This window comes from Podarcis muralis, chromosome 6 (assembly GCF_964188315.1).
Source record: "Podarcis muralis chromosome 6, rPodMur119.hap1.1, whole genome shotgun sequence".
NCBI lineage: Eukaryota > Metazoa > Chordata > Lepidosauria > Squamata > Lacertidae > Podarcis > Podarcis muralis.
This window is the reverse complement of record NC_135660.1, coordinates 39,652,397-39,671,059: the sequence shown is the minus strand read 5'-3', so window position 1 is coordinate 39,671,059 and position 18,663 is coordinate 39,652,397. Positions and strand designations below refer to the sequence as shown.

General features: G+C 39.9%; 3 protein-coding genes across 9 annotated transcripts in view; 2 read left to right on the top strand and 1 right to left on the bottom strand.

Annotated features, from left to right (window-relative positions):
- Nucleotides 1-18,663, top strand: part of LOC114598132 (nuclear body protein SP140-like protein) — a 402,008-nt gene that overhangs the window by 271,223 nt on the left and 112,122 nt on the right. The gene's annotated exons all lie outside the window — the stretch shown is intronic.
- GIGYF2 (GRB10 interacting GYF protein 2) overlaps nt 1-18,663 on the bottom strand; it is a 73,347-nt gene that overhangs the window by 30,107 nt on the left and 24,577 nt on the right. For all 5 annotated transcript variants that reach the window (XM_077930069.1, XM_028730721.2, XM_028730724.2 and 2 more), the window contains one exon: nt 15,339-15,379. In XM_077930069.1, the coding sequence (XP_077786195.1) occupies nt 15,339-15,379 (41 nt within the window). The remainder of the gene's footprint in view (nt 1-15,338; nt 15,380-18,663) is intronic.
- KCNJ13 (potassium inwardly rectifying channel subfamily J member 13) lies at nt 395-11,673 on the top strand. 2 transcript variants are annotated; one of them, XM_028730729.2, is made up of 4 exons: nt 395-564; nt 7,959-8,010; nt 8,582-9,062; nt 9,992-11,673. In XM_028730729.2, the coding sequence occupies exons 3-4, from the start codon at nt 8,585-8,587 to the stop codon at nt 10,609-10,611; spliced, it is 1,098 nt and encodes a 365-aa protein (XP_028586562.2). In that variant the 5' UTR covers nt 395-564; nt 7,959-8,010; nt 8,582-8,584; the 3' UTR covers nt 10,612-11,673. The 2 variants fall into 2 exon arrangements, with proteins under 2 accessions (XP_028586562.2, XP_028586563.2); XM_028730730.2 differs by lacking the exon at nt 7,959-8,010.

The window sequence follows — 18,663 nt, the reverse complement described above, 5'->3', positions numbered from 1 at the left end:
AAAGCACACCTTCACCTCAAACTGCCTGGTTTTGGTTAAAATAAAATATCAAAGAAATTGTGAACTCTAAATAGCTACCACAAGAAAACTTGAATGGAAAACAGTCCTGAGGAATTTCATTCCTTTGAACCTCCAAGTAAAACCTTTAAGTAAGATTATGCAAACCTAAAAACTCCATCCTGATTAAGATAAAAAAATGCACCCCTTTCTCCAAGTAAGTTCGTGTGGATTTCTCCACAGCTGCTAGGGTATGTGTTGGGGAAAGAAAGCTCGAACAAATCAGCATTCTTTTCCACAAGGCCACAGCTAATTGGCCCCCCTGCAGACTGAATGACCAATCACATCAGCTTCATATGAAAGCCAACCCCCCACATTATAAACTGTGGAATGAGACCCGTAAGCCCATTTTGAACAAACATCCTTCCAAACTAGTTGTCAAAAAAATTTTTTTCTTCCTTGGGATCACTATATACAGATACAAGATAGTTTGGTTCGTTTTCAATATCCAGGACATCCGCCTTCCTCCCTTTCCCTGCCAGGTAGATAAAAACTACAAATACACTGGTAAGTACATGATGCTAACATAGCATTACTTTTTTACATTAATATTTCCTGCTTTGTGGTTTTAGACTTTCAAAAACAAAAATGGAGTTTTGGAGGATTTAGACAGTCCTGTTTTGAAAAAATATCAATTGAAATACCAACTTCAAATATTGTAAGACTTTCTCAAAGGAGATTGTTTTCCAAACTAATATTGCCCAGTGACAACTTCCAGAACCAATTTCCATAAGGAACAATTCTGTATAGGAGGTCCCTGGAAGTAACTTCAGAATCCTGTGTGGCTCTTTAGCTTTTAATAAAAGGCATGAAGCAGATCTTAGCTGTGCAATTCTAAAAGAGTATTTCTTCAAAAAGGTAACCATCCTGTGACCACTCAGATATTGAAGACTGAGTGTGTACTTATTCCTGGAGATGTAGTTGTTGTTTTTAATAGTAATGTAGCTGACTAGAGTTTTAAATTCAATTCCAGGTTCCAGCAATATCTCATCTTTCTATTTAAAAGTTTTGAAAAAATATGTTATTGCTTTAACTTATATTGCATGACTGACAGATGGTAAGTAATTTGCTAGCAATTTGTGTAGCAGTGTAAAGAAACTTCCACTTAAATTCAATTATTTAAAAAATCATTTGAGTGATTCTTTTGATTAGACACAGAGGTTTTCTGGTTGCTCACCAGAGAATATCCATTTGAATAGAAATTAAATGTTATGTCATAAAGCAAATTTCAATTTTATTGGTTTCTAACCATATAAACAAACTTTTCGAACAAGTTTCTTCATTTGTCTTACACAACGTCAGTGTTTAAGAAACACCTGATTGCTACCTATATTAAGATTACTCGTTTGCCCAAAGCTATTTTATCTCCTACACATGGAAGATCCTATTTAAGGGGACAAATGATTGTTGTGAAGAATTAGGATATTTCATGCATGGTAATGTTATCTGGGGAATAGTTTTAAACTTCCAGGGAAAATTATAAATAGTCTATTCAATGAAAAAAAAATCAGTACATAATAAAGTGTGAAAGGGATACCATTTTTATTTCACTGATACTATTCAAATGTATCGCATTTGTGTTTTAAATCCAAAGGCACATGTATCAACCTATTCAGGTCTAACATACCTTCACTTATTTCTTCACTTTTGTAGCTAGGTTACACTTAACCCTTCACTATTTTTGAAAAAACTCATTTTGAGGCGCGAGACAAATTACAAGATCTCACACACACAAACTCCTGCACATTCCATGTATAGAAGTCAACAAGACTGCCGTTGGATACCTGCAATGGGGGGGCATTACCTGAGAGCAACAGCGTAGCTTAGAGGTCGCAAGGCACACACATAACTATACACCATGCTTTCAACATTTGCTACCTGCCTAATGACAGACCTGCTATATTGGCGCGAGTACACACACTCAACACTTCCTGCAAGCTTTAAGAAGAGTTTGAACAGGAACCTGTTCTTGGGGAGCACCATGGCAAAACTGCATGACATCAGAAATGATGGAGGGTGGGTGGCAGTGGGCAGTACCCCTTTGGTTGCTTCCTTGAAACAACTGTTACTTGCTCTAGGGCAGCCTCCCCCAACCTGGCTTCCCAGTATGCTGTTGGTTGCAGCCATGCAGCTCACCATTTGACTAGAGCAACCTTCCCCAACCTGGTGCTCTCCAGATGTTTTGGACTACTACATCTGTCAGCCCTAGCTGGCACTGCTATGGCTGATGTGAGGGGTGGTCGAGAGCATCTGGAGGGCACAACGTTGGGGAAGTCCGCTCCAAGCAAATGGCAAACTGCACAGCTGCAGTGTGCAGCACCTAACACTGTTTCTTCAGACTAGTGCAGCATGTTATCTTTTACAAATTCTAAGTGATATAATCTATGGCTTTAAACTTTTTTGCAAGTGAATTCAATTTCAAAGCCTTTACATTAATACTCTGTTAGAACATCTATGGAGAGAATGACTATGATATTCAGCAGTAGTTTTAGAATACCTTATTCACATCAAATGGCAATATTTTCTAGAGGAATTAATGCACTATTCACTGTTACAAACAAGTACCAAAGTAAATTTTCTGAAGTGAGCTGGATGTCAAAACTACTGCAGATTTTATAAGCAATCTGACTTAAATTGAAGGTGCCATTTTTACAATGACTATCAATTAGGAGAATATCTATCTATCTATCTATCTATCTATCATGGGATGTTAAACTTATATAACAAATATATAATTAAAAATATATACATAAATGCTAAAGAAAGTGTATCTACTTTGCAAAAATGTAGTTTGGAAAATTTAAATACATTTGATCATTGCTGATTTATATAGTACCCAACCTTCACCTTTAGGTCCCAGGGTGGGTTACAGTAGTGAAACACAAACGTAATAACAATTGCCAAATATCACTTTTAAGCAATGTTTTGTTGGTATTAAGAGTCATGTGAAAAAATTTAATTGAATAGGAGAGTCCTTGAATCTTTGCGTACATCTATGTCTTAACTGCTCTTGTAACAAAGCAGAGAAAGCCAAAGGGACTAAAATTCTGCAACACTGAAATACATTTTTGCTCAGTTATACCAATGAATACAAATGAATAAATATTTTCAATTTACACATTTAAACTCCATATCCAAGTGCTTCGAAAACATGCATTTTCTAGAAATGGTTTTCACCAAATGCAGAAGCGTATGAACTATGTATAGAACTTGATGGGGGGTGTGTGTCTTATTTTTAGAGTAAGCAAATAAGTGGTACAGTATCCTTTAATAGGCACATATGGAAGCATAATGGTTTGCTAAACTGAAAGTATAGTGCAGAAGTCTTTGTGAAAAAAGTTTTATTTTTAACTCACTGAGTTCTGGATACATTTGCTGGAGATAGCATCACAGCTCTACAGCTGCACACTTGAGAAGTCATAACTCCAGGTATATCCAATGTATTAAAGTTAGGAATACTTATATAATTCTCGCCACTATAATTTCTCCCCAGATTCAGTGATTCTAAATATTTAAACAAGGTTCCAGAGAGAAAGCAATGCATTAGTAATCCACTATTCTTCATTTGTTGATTTCTGAACTTTGTTCAAACCACTGCACACGTACAGCTTGTAGAATTTTCATTTTCTTTTCTTTTTTAAATTAACTTGTAGGTCTATCAATTTGCACATAAACACTTATCAATTCAAAATTGGTAAGAGTATGGGGCAGAGTATGGGGCAGAGCAAACCCACTAAACAATAACGTTAAGAAAAAGGGGAAATCCAGGCATACTTTATTCTAAGTCCTCTTTGTAGCATTTACACAACTATTGCCTTTAAGTAGTTGATTATGCCTATAAATTTCTGAGCACAACATGGTTGCATTCTTGGGAAGACAGAACTCCACATCTGTTTCAGAACTACAAGTATCCAAACTGGTTGAAATACTCCAGTATAAAGATACTGAAGTCATAGTTGATTATTTCATTGATATATCTATGAAGTAAGTGGCAGAGACAAAAATGGAAAATTCCATGCTAGAGATTATTAGGAAAGATATTGCATATAAAATGGTCAGAATGGTCCTTTATAAATCTACACTGCAGACACATTTGAAGAACTCTACAGTTTTGGTTACCCCATCTAAAAAAGGGTACTAGAACTAGAAAATATGCAGAATTGGGGAACAAAATGATACATAACTGAAGCCCTTTTCCTGTAAAGGCAAGTTAAAGCATTTTGAGATAGTAAAAACAGGACAGGGCTATTCCAAAGTTTCGGAGCAGCTACCAAGAAGGCCCTCTCCCATATAGTCCTTCAGATAGTCTGAGCCAAGCTTCATAAGGGCTTTATAGGTCATAAATAGGACTTTGAATTGTGCCTGGGAAAAGACTGGTGTAGCCAGTGGAGCTATTGTAACAAGTAAGGTTTATGCTCCCTGGCGTGCAGCTCTTTAGGCCAGTCAGTTTCTGAGCACTTTTCGAAAGGCAGCCCCACATACAGCATGTTACAGTAAACTATACAGGATGTAACGAAGGTGTGTTAAGTTTATATAGAACAATGTTCCAAAACAGACAGCTCTTGCAGCTTTTGCATATAACTACCCCCTGGAAACAATAAATAAAAAGGAATGTTTGAATAGTAACGTCAACTGTTTTTCTTGTCTGTGGAGGTGAATTAGCAGTAGATATAGTCCTTTTTCCAACTTTCCCAGTAAGATAATCCTTTGAACACTAGAAGTTCCTTGTCCCTGTCTTTACCTAGTGCACTGGAATCCAAGCCCAGCAAGGCAAATAGCAATTTTTGTGTGCTTCAATTGTAGTTGATCAGGTACGTAGTGGAACTCTTAGCTCAAAAGTGCATTCCGCATACAAAATGAACATTAATGAACATGGGTCAGGCAGAATATCACTATTTTAGTAATAATTATTATGCGTTATTATTATTTAGATTTCTTAAACATTCTTCACTATAAAGTCCCAAAGTGGGTTACAGCAATGTAAAAAAACAATATTAAAATCAGTTTTAAAAAATTACAATCAAAAGAATAGGGTGGGTCGTAAAAACACCTCAGTTGTCAAAGGCCAAGGTAAAGAGGTATGCTTTCAATGTATAATGAAACCTATATAATGAAGATGTTGGATGCCAAGTTAAGGTTACTTTCATTCAGCTGTTAACAAAGATTACTATTAACAAGATTTTAAAGTCCAGAATTCTTACACAGGGCCCAATTATGCTGTTCCTTTAATTTTAAAAAAATGTGTTTTATTTACCATATTGCTAGTTATAAAAACAGAAACACTTAAATATGCAAAATATAAATATATAACTACCAAATCTTAAAAAATAAATTCTCACAAAAGGCAGTTTAGTGCCTATGGTAGGTTTAATACTTATATCAAAAATATCACCTTCCAACAAACCATGTATAAAGTAGCATCTTTGTTTAAAAAGTTGAAACTGTCAGCGTTACTATCACAGTAGGATAAAGAATCAATTCATAGGTCTGTATTTCAAAAAATTGTTATTTTGGATGCAGTCCCTACCTCCTCTAATGAGGTAGGGACATATACAGGCAGCTCAGCAGGCTGTTACATAGAATACAAGGCATGTGTACACCTGCCACATCACAGTCACACTCAACCCTTCCACTAGATCAAAGGATGCAATCTTGGGAGTTCACGTTATTCCTCTGGTGATCGCTCTGGGCACCACACATGCAGTGGACTGGCTTGAACCCATAACATAAACTTGCATGTTTAGCATGACATTAGGATTGTTTGCTTTCATTTCAAAATGGTATTTTTCTCATCATTTTTTCAAGTCAAGAAAAGTTCTACTTCTGACAGAGTCAAAAGTCATGTTCGAAGTGTCTCTTAAAATTTCAAATGCAAATTTTATAATTATTTTCTACCAGGGAACAGTTCAAAATGAATACTTTGATGAACTCTAGCCGCTTGCAAACTACAAGCCTCAGTTACCTGTGTTTCAATGGGCTATGTACTTTATAGAGACATTGTGCTTATATTTCATTGTTACATCCTTGGCAGAAATAAAATATGATGACTTCACTAATACAATTTTCCAATACTCTACCAGAACAGCCATTTTACTTGAAGTGCTCATATGACTTAACAGAATGAAATGATGGTGTGGAATTTTTCCCAAATTGAAGGGAAAAATCTCTCTTTAATAAGAGAGCTCATTTTATGCTGAAATGAAACTGAGGCACTGGTATTCAACTTAGTTTTAATCAGAGCAGACCCATTGAAATTATGAACATGACTTAGAGTCACTGATTTCAATAGGTCTACTCTGAATAAAATTTAGCTGAATAACTTACTGTCAATATGTTTTGCTAGTACAGCATGAGGGTGAAGAGACAGAGCTGTGGATTATGGAACCCACAGATCAAAGTTGCCTCTCCGGTGAACAAAGCTTCAGGTCCCTACAAGCAGAACTGGAATAGAAATACGGACCTATTTTATAGCCTACAAAGACAATTACAATAATGTATGTGGAACACTTTTGAAAAGTCTAAATAAAGCACTACATACAGGTGTATACATACATAAGTATTATTACTAGTATTTTTCATTGCCCCATCAGCTTTATCAATCAGTCATGGCCTTGTTCACCAGTGCTCCCAAATCCCAATTGTGACTTACAGACACATCTTGCTCAATCCATGAGACTTCAACTTACTTTTGCTGTAAGTTTAAGCTTAAAATGTTTCTGTTGAGAGGATAGCGGTTCTATACTGTAGATTGCATTATTTTTTCATTTATCATCATCATCATCAATAATAATAATTTTTACTTGTTAGTCACTTGCTACATAAAGTCTCTAATCAACCTGAGACATAAGCATGGCATAATATCAGGAACATAACAATAAAAACCATTATAATGACTCATGTGCAAGCTTAGCAAAACAGCAAAAACAGAGTGGCCAAGTACAACATATGCAGGAGATAAACATCTGATTAGCTCTGCACAATCAGTGAACTCTACTCCACATTTTGTCAAAACTGACTGATTGTAAATATCTTAGGTGCTATAGCACTATAAAACAGTGCAACTACTTTGGATGACTGGACCATGACTACTTTGTGTGTTTTTTATTTAACACATTTTTTATATAGCTTGATTATAATTAATCTCAAAGCAGTTTAATACATCCCACCCCAAGGAAGCCACCCTACACATTTGTAAAGAATATATTTCAATCAAATTTATTATCATAACTATGCCTGTAGTAAGCATGTATCAAATTACAATGCAATCATTTTCGCATTTTTCCTGAAGGGGAATACTAATGTCTAAGTATTTGGAAAATGTGATAGCCCCCCACCAGAAGTTGTTATTTTGAAATAAGGTATCTGGATCCCATTCAGAGAGAAACAAACAACACACAATGATTGTGCAACAAGATGGACCAAATATGTTTCAATTTTACCATCAATATTAGATCAGATCTGGTGCTTTGTAACTATGTCATTCAGCAGTTACCCCAGTTTAACCTCTCTTTTCAAACATGCCAGCATCCTTTCTCTCACATTTTTCATTTCAACCAGTCTCTAGCAAATAGTGAGACACCATGATTGAATATTTTGCTTTCTTTTATGTTTGTTAATTTTAAAGCTGTGAGCTTTTTCTGCTATAAGAGAAAAGCTCATAAAAAGCACAGGGATTGATCTTTTATTTTCCGAGATACTCAATATTTGTAACTCCACAGGAACCCAAGCTGCCACACTACAGTATTAGAAACACGATTAAGGACACATAACAAAAGCCTCACTCCAGTTTCCCCTTTGGCAAATTGGGTTTAGAGATGTTTTTTTTTCTCCTCAGGACTTCTCTCGGCTTATATAATTGCATAATATTTTCCGTATTATTCTCTATCCCCTTTTTAATACAGCTTTACAACAGCAGTGGCCTGAGTATGTTCAGCAGAAGAGGCTATATCCCAGGTACCACAATTCTAGACGATAAAAATATCATGGTTGGTAGCAGTAAACATATTTAGGTAGAAAACCCCACAAGAGCTTATAATGAGGAAATTTTAATTTATTATATTTGATATGACAGCCTTCAGATGGCCACCAAAGGAATATATAGAACATTTATAATATTAATAATAGCTTTGATAGTGTGCTTTGCTTAAATATTAAACACATATTTGCTAAAGTTACAGAACACACCTCTGAATTTCAGAAAATTAAGACTTGCAGTGCTCCTTCACTATCAAACTAACCACTAGACCCACAAATAAACCTGAGAAGTCAAAAAGTTTGGCTTACGTTTCTAAATTATCATCAAAGAAGGATCCAACATTAATTTTTGTAGGTAATCATTATCGTACAGTGGAAGCAGTGGCAAACCTGGCTCTCCAAAGTTACTTTTCTCAGAACTGCATGTTTAAAGACCCTCTTGGCTAGCTGCAGGTAGTGTCTGGTCCACTGCCAATGTGTCAGAATCTCTGAACATCATCTGAACCACAGATAAACAAGCATCCAACAGTTTTTTCCTTTTCATTTTCAGAAGATGAGGACAGAAGTGATAGAAGGCAACAACACCAAACCTAGTGCTCCTCTCCTGGCCCAACGATACCCAAGAATGGTCACGAAAGATGGACACAGCACACTACAAATGGATGGTGCCCATGGGAAAGGCCTGGCATACCTAAAAGATGCTTGGGGAATCCTTATGGATATGCGCTGGAGATGGATGATGCTGGTATTTTCTGCTTCTTTTGTCCTCCACTGGCTTGTCTTTGCAGTTCTCTGGTACCTACTAGCAGAAATGAATGGGGATCTGGAGATCGATCATGATTCTCCACCTGAAAACCACACTATTTGTGTAAAGTATATCACAAGCTTTACAGCTGCTTTTTCTTTCTCACTGGAGACACAGCTCACTATTGGTTACGGCACAATGTTCCCAAGTGGAGACTGTCCAAGTGCAATTGCCCTACTTGCTATACAAATGGTACTGGGTCTGATGCTGGAGGCCTTCATCACAGGTAATTACATACTATTTCATAACCTAGTGCTTTTATGTTATAGTTTAAATAAGAGCTTTGTCATAAAGCTACAGCAAGAAAGCAAGGATAGGGCTATGTCACTCAGCATTCTGAAAAATACTGTTCTTTGACGAGGATATATTTCCATTTTACAGTATGAAAAGAATGATTAAATAGCAACTTGTACTAAACGTCTAAATAGGTGGTTCAGTTCTTCCCAAATGCATGCTTTAGTTCAAAAACCTTTTCTTACATTATTTTAAAAAGTGTGATTAGTTAGTAGAATTAACTGCCCATACACATTTGCATAGTTTAAAGCTAACAGATGAATCCTTAGCAGCTTTACCAAGAAATGAACATCTACATAGTTCAATGAAGTATTTCCATAAGTATGCTTAGGACTGCAGCGAAGACTTTTTACTGACAAGTTATCAATGACTATCAGATAATTTTCAAACCCTGCTATGTTTTATTGAAAATAATTTTAAATGAGTTAATAAATATTAGTGAAAGAAAATTTGCTATATAATAAATGAAGCTTATAACAAAATAAACCTACTAAGAGATTACTTAGCAGACTGTTAGCCTGAAATGCTAAATCATAAAGCAGAGACTGTGGGTCTTATTTTGCCAAAAGCATATGTCATTATTCAAGTTCACAAAGATGGTGGCAAATATTTTAATGAACACCTGATTTAAAAAAATATTTACTATAATAAGTATTTTTGTGGTTTAGGAAATTAATGTGATGGACCTGAATAATGTGGGAACCATCATTAAAAATGTGAAATGCTTATGCTAATAATAAATGTTGTGATCTTAATACAGTGCAACTTGCTTTAATTGTGTTTCCTTTCAATATACTATAAAGGGAATCAGGAAGCTATAATTACACGCACAATCTATATGTAAATTTTCTTTTTATTTAGGTGCATTTGTAGCAAAAATTGCCCGTCCAAAGAATCGAGCTCTCTCCATCCGGTTCACCTATTCTGCTGTAGTGACACACAAAGAAGGAAAGCCATATCTAATGTTCCAAGTGGCCAATACTCGCCCAAGCCCACTCACCAGTGTTCGGATTTCTGCAGTTCTTTATGAAGAACAAGAAAATGGTCAGTTACATCAAACCAGTGTGGATTTCCATCTAGACAGCATCACTTCAGAAGAGTGCCCTTTCTTTATCTTTCCTTTAACCTATTATCATCCCATAACTCCATCTAGCCCTCTAGCCATTCTCCTGCAAAGGGAGGCTCATCAACATTTTGAGCTAGTAGTCTTCCTTTCTGCCACACAAGAGGGCACTGGAGAAACATGCCAGAGGAGGACATCCTATCTTCCATCAGAGATCATATTACACCACCATTTTGCCTCCATGTTGGTTCGAGGTGCTAAAGGGGAATATCAGATCAAGATGGAGAATTTTGACAAGACAATCCCAGAACTTCCAGTTGCAGACTCTAAAAGTTCAAAGAGGACTGACATGGAGATCCGCATCAATGGGCAGCACATTGACAGCTTCCAGATCTGTGAGACTCATCTGACTGAATAGACTTTGAATGTGATGCCAGCTTGTTTTCATTTTCAACAATTGGATTAGACTACCACGCCAATGTTTTCACTTTCCTCTCTATTTTATTGTGCTCTTTTTGTTCTCTCAATATCTTTGACTTCAGAACAGTTCACAGAATAAAGAGCATAGCATCCATGTAACTGGATGAGCCACTGGAGTAACTGCACAAAAACAGAGTCAGGGACAAGAAACACTGCACAAATTATGGGAAAACAGAACTGCTACCTGCTGAATTCACTAGACTATGATTAAAACTGCACTGACCCTGAAACAAGAGACTTCCAGACTCAAGACAGCTTGTCAAAATTCTAATTAAATGACATTAAGGTAAACACTGTGGCATTGTAGTAGAACTAAGAAAAAATTCACCTGAAAAGGCCAAGATCCCTCAGATTTGTTGAATCAGTCCTCTCGTGCTATACAGTTACAACAGAATATGCTGATGTCTAAACATGCTATGAAGAATGTTGCTAGTATTTTCTGTGGCAATGAAGTTGCAATCCTGCTGTGCTTGTTTATTAAGGAAAATCACAAGCATTTGCTGAAGCTTTGTTCCAGCAGCTAAGAACAAGTTCAACACCCGTAGGCACTTTCATGATGAAAGTGAATGGCAAGAATTTTTACATGTATTAGACTTAAATATTCTATATTGGAACTATTTTCATACGGAGAAACATGCAATAAATTTAGCAGACAACAGGAATTCATCGATCTCTATTTGCAATTCTCCTCTCAAGGATAATCAACACCTCATGTCTCTGCCTTGTTGCAAGTCAAAATCTAATTACTCCTGTCATCAGAAAGATCCACTGCTTCCCACATTTATTGCAGTTTCTTTCCAAAATAACCATTCAGTTAATAAAAACAGAGATAAAATGCATGACTGTGTAAAATAATTGTACAAACATGAATATAATTATAAGACATTGAACATAAGGCTCTATGCCAAGTTGAATCATGATTATTACCAGAACCAATTACAAGAACTAATGGATGTTGTTGTTTTTTAAAAAAAAAATTAAAATGAACCAAGTTTTTAAATGGTCCAGAGGACCACGTTTATGGCTTCTTCACATTTGTTTAGCTAAGGGCACTAACTACTCTGCACTCAAAACCAAGGAAGAGCATCATCAAAATCACTAAATACTTGTATGTTCAAGGATAATTAAAAGGCTCTTCTCAGAAAACACTGCATAGGTATCAATACTTTACTTTAATACTGACTTGTGGTTATGAAGACCCTGGCTTTTTTTTAGCTCTTGAACGTGGATAAACATATTTATATGTATATACTAGTGTGGATGTTAAGATTTGTTACCAAATCAGAGTATTTTCTAAGAAACTCTCTCTTACTTCTCCCAAATCTAAAAAATGGTTTTGTGCCTGATATAAAGATTTGGATGTTGTGGTCAACTGAGACATGGTAGGGCTATGGAACAATCAGCTGGTCCCAATGGTGCTAGCTGCCAATTCACAGCTGCTAAAAGGCAACTCAAAGAACCAGCATTTTACTAATATTACTAATGTTGATGTTCTATGTAAGCAATGCTAGAGTAGTCAGCGTATACGCAGATGGGAATAAGTGTATTTTTGTAACAATGTAAGAAAGCAGGGGGTCATGCAATCTCTGTGTTAGATATAGTTCGTTTTTGGAACATAATCACATAGCACTAGACCCTTGTGATCTCTTACACTGTAAGACATACAGGGTTGTTGAAGTATTTCTTCCCTTGTCTGTGCAGAGGCTTTAATCTTTTCATTCACAGTGTACTGTAATAATGGATTAGCCCAATGCAGAGACCGGATAGTAATAACAATCACTACCTTGGATTAATATACATTAAATTGTATTTGTACTCACTTTATTCTTTGTCCAGCATAGTCACTTAAAAAATTTCTCTCCCTTTTACAGCATTATTAACCACACAAAGTGAAGCTTATCCCCCCCCCCCCCAATTCTCTAATATTTAAATTTTTGTGGGAGGTCCCACAGCTTAATGTATTCCATGTGAACAATAAAACTAATGCAAAACTTCACTCAAAAACTGAACAATCCAGTCAGGATGTAATGTACTTGCAAACTTTCCTACATAAAAAAAGCTATGTGCAGTGCCATTATGGGTTTTTGACTTATATATCAATTTAGAGGGGCAAATTATCCTTGTAAGCCAATAGTTTTGTGTGTAAGGTACTGTAGGACTGATATTATACTACTGCTTCAAAAATTCAGGAAAGACAAGCTGCATATATTTAAGTACAATATACAGTACAAGGTATGCAGTTCAGCATTGAGTACAATGCTAGAAATCAGCTGCCAATAGACAGAACCTACAGCTAACCATCCATATTAAAAGCAAGCATCTTAACTTCCAACAACCATCTGCATCCTACCTCTACTGCACTCTCTGTTGGGACACTGCAAATTGCACCAGGTATTTCTTCTACCCATAACTTACTGAAAAAACATGAGCATAGATTGGCAATGTTCACATGTATCACTCAACTATGGCTATACATTTCAGATTTAGACTTCAGCTTGTTGTGGTCCAAACCTGGACAAACTGTGGTTAGTCTTAGCCATGGTTAGTGGAAACAAGCCAACTTAAAAACATGAGTTATGAAGTTGGATTATTGTCACCAGCTTCAATTAAGACTGATCACAGTTTGTGGTTCAGATAAAATGCTAAACTGTGGTTAATAAAAACATATATGGAAGCTTCCTCCTCATGGTCATGGAAGAGGAGAAAATACAAGTCCTAGGCTTGCCATGGCTTGAACTCATACCACTAAACCATGGTTAGCTTTACAAGCCATCTCTTGACAAGTTAGATGCCTATACAAAACCCCACAAAGTCCTACAGCTTCAGTGGGATGGACTTTGGGTATCATAATTTTGAAGATTAACCTATGTTACAGAAATGTGGAGGAAAAATTAGAAAAGGAATTGTAAATCATCTTATGCCCTGAAATGCCTTATAAAAACGATATAAATTACTTTTAGGAGCCTAAATATTAACTCATAGCTATAGAGAGAAAAATGTTAATAAGTTCAGACAGTGTCCAAGAAACAAAATGATTTAAATCTATGTATGACTGAAAGCCAGAGGAATTGGAAATATGCCTTCTAATTCTGTGTTACCAACGTCGTAAGAACTAAAATAGAACAGCACAACAAAATAACTTAGATGCTTTAAAGGGGATTCAAAGGGCATTAAAACAGATGGCGATTCATACAATTTTCAAGTTTTGATCACCATAGAAATCTGGCACTGTTACAAAATTCAGAGTATATATATTAGAAGAATCTCCTAACAAAGAACAGCAAGCTGCAGTTAAGCACTCAAATCCTATTGACTTTCAGAAAGAGTGCTTGGTGGCTATTAGCGCCTTTAAAATTCCTCAGAAAAGCCAAGTTCTTTTCTTCAACTTGAGAAACCTGTTCACCAAAAACGTTAGGAAAACAACAGGCCCCTATTTCACAATGCAAATGACCTAGTTCACACATAATGATAAACCATAGTTTAGCATGATGAGGAATGGCTGCAGCAAGTCTTGGGCTTGCACATTTTTATTTTCCCCAGCATGGCCACAAAGAAATGCTATGAGTAATCTATGATTAATGAAAGTAAGCTAGTTTCATAGTCCATGGTTTGAAGTTGTCTTGTATAGTTAACACTAACTTGTAGTTTGTTCAATTTTGAATGTCACCATAAGCTATGATTAGTTTAAAACAAAAGTGAAAGCCTGAGGCTCACTCTCATAGCACTGTGTAGGAAGGGTGAGGTGCAAGTTTCTCTTCTCAATTCCTTTCTCTTTTTTTCAGAGAACTAGGAAATAGGGGAAGGGGCAGGAAGAAGCACAGGCTATCTGCACTGTAGGTTGCCTGTATATAATAAACCAACTCCTATAGACAGCATCATTTTTTGGACTACCTGATCCAAGCCAACGAGTTGTAACTTTTATGCAATTGGGGTGGGGAAATTATGGACTAACTGGGAAGGGGTATTAGAGAATTGTTTTTTTAAAATGTTATCTTGCATTACACTGCAAAAATGCCCAGAAAGCAAACTACTTGAGACATAACATGGCATGATCCAAAACTTTACTTTGGTCTTATCACCACTGAATGCATCCAATGGCTTGCCAGAGCAAATTTCAGCACACAATTTAGCAAGTAATTTTTAATCCCATTGACCTCATTACAGCCCAAAAATTGGCTGTGTGGCAGAGCAATCTTGTAGCATGACCAGCTCTAATGGGCATATGATTCACTATGTACCCCAGCCAACTTGAGGTCATGTGAAATGACCCTTAAAATAGCCTGCTGCTTTCAACAAGATGTGTATTATGAAAAAAAAACAAAAAAACAAAGTTTTTTAATCACTAAAAAATAAGAAAAATTCAGTATTGTGCTGTAAAATAATTATAATGTAACGCTAAATGAAGTAGAACACAATTTATAACCCCCCCCCCCAAAAACCCTCTCTCTCTCCAATTCATACAGGCCAGGCTCTAATCCAATTCCTAAAAATGTTGGCCTATTTTGTAAAAGCACATATCTAATCCCATTTCCTAAAGATGCTGGCCTATGTGTGCATATGATTTTGATAATTTCAGATTTAGACACTGAATCTCAATTTCTTACTAATAAAACAAAATATAGATATCCATACCATTTAAAAAACAACAAAAAACAACCCACATACCTGGTTCTTTTCGTCCTGGTTTTTCAAACCGCCTGTCCCCCCTAAAAAGGCAAATAGCAAATTACCAAAGCATTTGGAAACACTTAAGACAGGGAATGGATCACAATTATTTCTGTGATGTACGAATAACAAGTTGAAATAATGTTTATTAATAGCATACTCTGGACAGAATATATATACAGATATAGCTATCAGAACAGGTAACAAAAGTCATTCTGAAGACAAACCTGTAAAAACGTGTGTTACTGGTGTATTTCTACTATCCATTTGCCCTAACGTTCAATGTTTTGTTATATTATTGAAGTTCTTAATAATATTTGTTATTGTCAATGCATGCTTCCTACAGTGGTACCCCGCAAGACGAATGCCTCGCAAGACGGAAAACCCGCAAGACGAAAGGGTTTTCTGTTTCGGAGGCGCTTCGCAAGACGAATTTCCCTATGGGCTTGCTTCGCAAGACGAAAGCCCATAGGGAAATCTCCGGGGAACTGTTTTAAATTGCTGGCGGTCGGGAGCAAAGACTTTCGCCCACAGCCGGCCTTCAGAAGAGGTCCTGGACCTCTTCTGAAGGCCGGCGGGGGGCAAAAGTCTTTGCTCCCCCCCGCCTGCCTTCCCGGGACAGCGGAGACTTCTCCGCTGCCCCGGGCGATCTTAAAATGCTGGCGGGCGGGAGCGAAGCGTTCGCTGCCGACCCCCAGCATTTTAAAATCTCCCCGTGTCCCGGTGCTAAGTCCCGCCCCGCTCGGGATGGCGGCGCAGAGCTGTCTGCCGTCCCGGGACTGCAGGCAGATCTGTGCCGCCATCCCGAGCGGGGCGCTAAGTCCCGCCCCGCTCTGGATGCCAGCGCAGAGCTGTCTGCCGTCCCGGGACTGCAGGCAGATCTGTGCCGCCATCCCGAGCGGGGCGCTAAGTCCCGCCCCGCTCTGGATGCCAGCGCAGAGCTGTCTGCCGTCCCGGGACTGCAGGCAGATCTGCGCCACCATCCCGAGCGGGGTGCTAAGTCCCGCCCCGCTCGGGATGGCGGCGCAGAGCCGTCTGCCGTCCCGGGACTGCAGGCAGATCTGCGCCACCATCCCGAGCGGGGTGCTAAGTCCCGCCCCGCTCGGGATGGCGGCGCAGAGCTGTCTGCCGTCCTGGGACTGCAGGCAGATCTGCGCCACCATCCCGAGCGGGGTGCTAAGTCCCGCCCCGCTCGGGATGGCGGCGCAGAGCTGTCTGCCGTCCCGGGACTGCAGGCAGATCTGTGCCGCCATCCCGAGCGGGGCGCTAAGTCCCGCCCCGCTCTGGATGCCAGCGCAGAGCTGTCTGCCGTCCCGGGACTGCAGGCAGATCTGCGGCACCATCCCGAGCGGGGTGCTAAGTCCCGCCCCGCTCGGGATGGCGGCGCAGAGCTGTCTGCCGTCCCGGGACTGCAGGCAGATCTGTGCCGCCATCCCGAGCGGGGCGCTAAGTCCCGCCCCGCTCCAGATGGCCGCGCAAAGCTGCCTGCAGTCGCGGGATTGCAGGCAGATCTGCGCCACCATCCCGAGCGGGGTGCTAAGTCCCGCCCCGCTCGGGATGGCGGCGCAGAGCTGTCTGCCGTCCCGGGATCAGCGCAGCTCTGCGCGGCCATCGGGAGCCGGGGGCGAAGCCCGCCCCGCTCCAGATGGCCGCGCAAAGCTGCCTGCAGTCGCGGGATTGCAGGCAGATCTGCGCCACCATCCCGAGCGGGGTGCTAAGTCCCGGCCCGCTCGGGATGGCGGCGCAGAGCTGTCTGCCGTCCCGGGACTGCAGGCAGATCTGTGCCGCCATCCCGAGCGGGGCGCTAAGTCCCGCCCCGCTCTGTATGCCAGCGCAGAGCTGTCTGCCGTCCCGGGACTGCAGGCAGATCTGCGCCACCATCCCGAGCGGGGTGCTAAGTCCCGCCCCGCTCGGGATGGCGGCGCAGAGCTGTCTGCCGTCCCGGGATCAGCGCAGCTCTGCGCGGCCATCGGGAGCCGGGGGCGAAGCCCGCCCCGCTCCAGATGGCCGCGCAAAGCTGCCTGCAGTCGCGGGATTGCAGGCAGATCTGCGCCACCATCCTGAGCGGGGTGCTAAGTCCCGCCCCGCTCGGGATGGCGGCGCAGAGCTGTCTGCCGTCCCGGGACTGCAGGCAGATCTGTGCCGCCATCCCGAGCGGGGCGCTAAGTCCCGCCCCACTCTGGATGCCAGCGCAGAGCTGTCTGCCGTCCCGGGACTGCAGGCAGATCTGTGCCGCCATCCCGAGCGGGGCGCTAAGTCCCGCCCCGCTCTGGATGCCAGCGCAGAGCTGTCTGCCGTCCCGGGACTGCAGGCAGATCTGTGCCGCCATCCCGAGCGGGGCGCTAAGTCCCGCCCCGCTCTGGATGGCGGTGCAGATCTGCCTGCCATCCCGGGATCAGTGAAGCGTTCGCTGCCGACCCCCAGCATTTTAAAATCTCCCCGTGTCCCGGTGAGATTTTAAAATGCTGGGGCCGGCAGCGAAGCCCTTGTTCCCCCCCAGCCCCCCAGCCTTCAGAAGCCCTAGTCCCCCCCCCCAACCTTCAGAAGAGGTCGGGGGAGAGACTGTCCCCGGACCTGGTCTGAAGGCGGTTTCCCTTGGAACGCATTAATTGATTTTCAATGCATTCCTATGGGAAACCGTGCATCGCAAGACGAAAAACTCGCAAGAAGAAAAAACTTGCGGAACGAATTAATTTCGTCTTGCGAGGCACCACTGTATTTTAGTGAATGCTAATGTTCCACGAATATCAATCTATATTAGCTTGATGACACTAATTTACTTGCCTCAATTTAAAAAATCTGATCTTGATCTGTCTTCTCATAAACTAGGATAAGTTTATAAAAATATAACACATATGAAGGGAAATCCCCACTGGTTAACTAATATTTGCTTGTTGGAAAAATATAGCTGATGTTTTCTCTCTCAGCACTTCAGGAAGACATCAGGAAGAATTAATTTTACCTTTTTGAGTCACAATTTGTGTTTTTCCTTATGTGGATCAATTTATTTCAACCCATTAGAATACAGTTTAGTTGTTTTAGGTTAGAATCCACTATGCTGCTTAAGATCATTCAAGTGGTTTGTGCTAGCCCAATACAATTTGACTTGCCCCCACTCTTTAAACAGTTAAATCAAATGCCATTAACACAAACTGCTTTTGAAATTCTCCCCGGTTTCAAAAGCATTGCCTTGAAGCAGAGGCATTTGCTGTTGAGAGAAATAAGTCTAAAGTCCTCTTCTGATTACAGATCTAATTCCTTATTTCTTTGGATACTGACCATAATCTCTTCTCTCCTAAGCAGGTTCAATTCTTCCTTGTTCTTA

Bases quoted from the DNA above. Each gene is read 5' to 3' on its own strand.
- KCNJ13 (XM_028730730.2), top strand. From the start codon at position 8,585: ATGAGGACAGAAGTGATAGAAGGCAACAACACCAAACCTAGTGCTCCT. The intron at 9,063-9,991 runs GTAATTACATAC...CTTTTTATTTAG, and splicing joins GCTGGAGGCCTTCATCACAG to GTGCATTTGTAGCAAAAATT.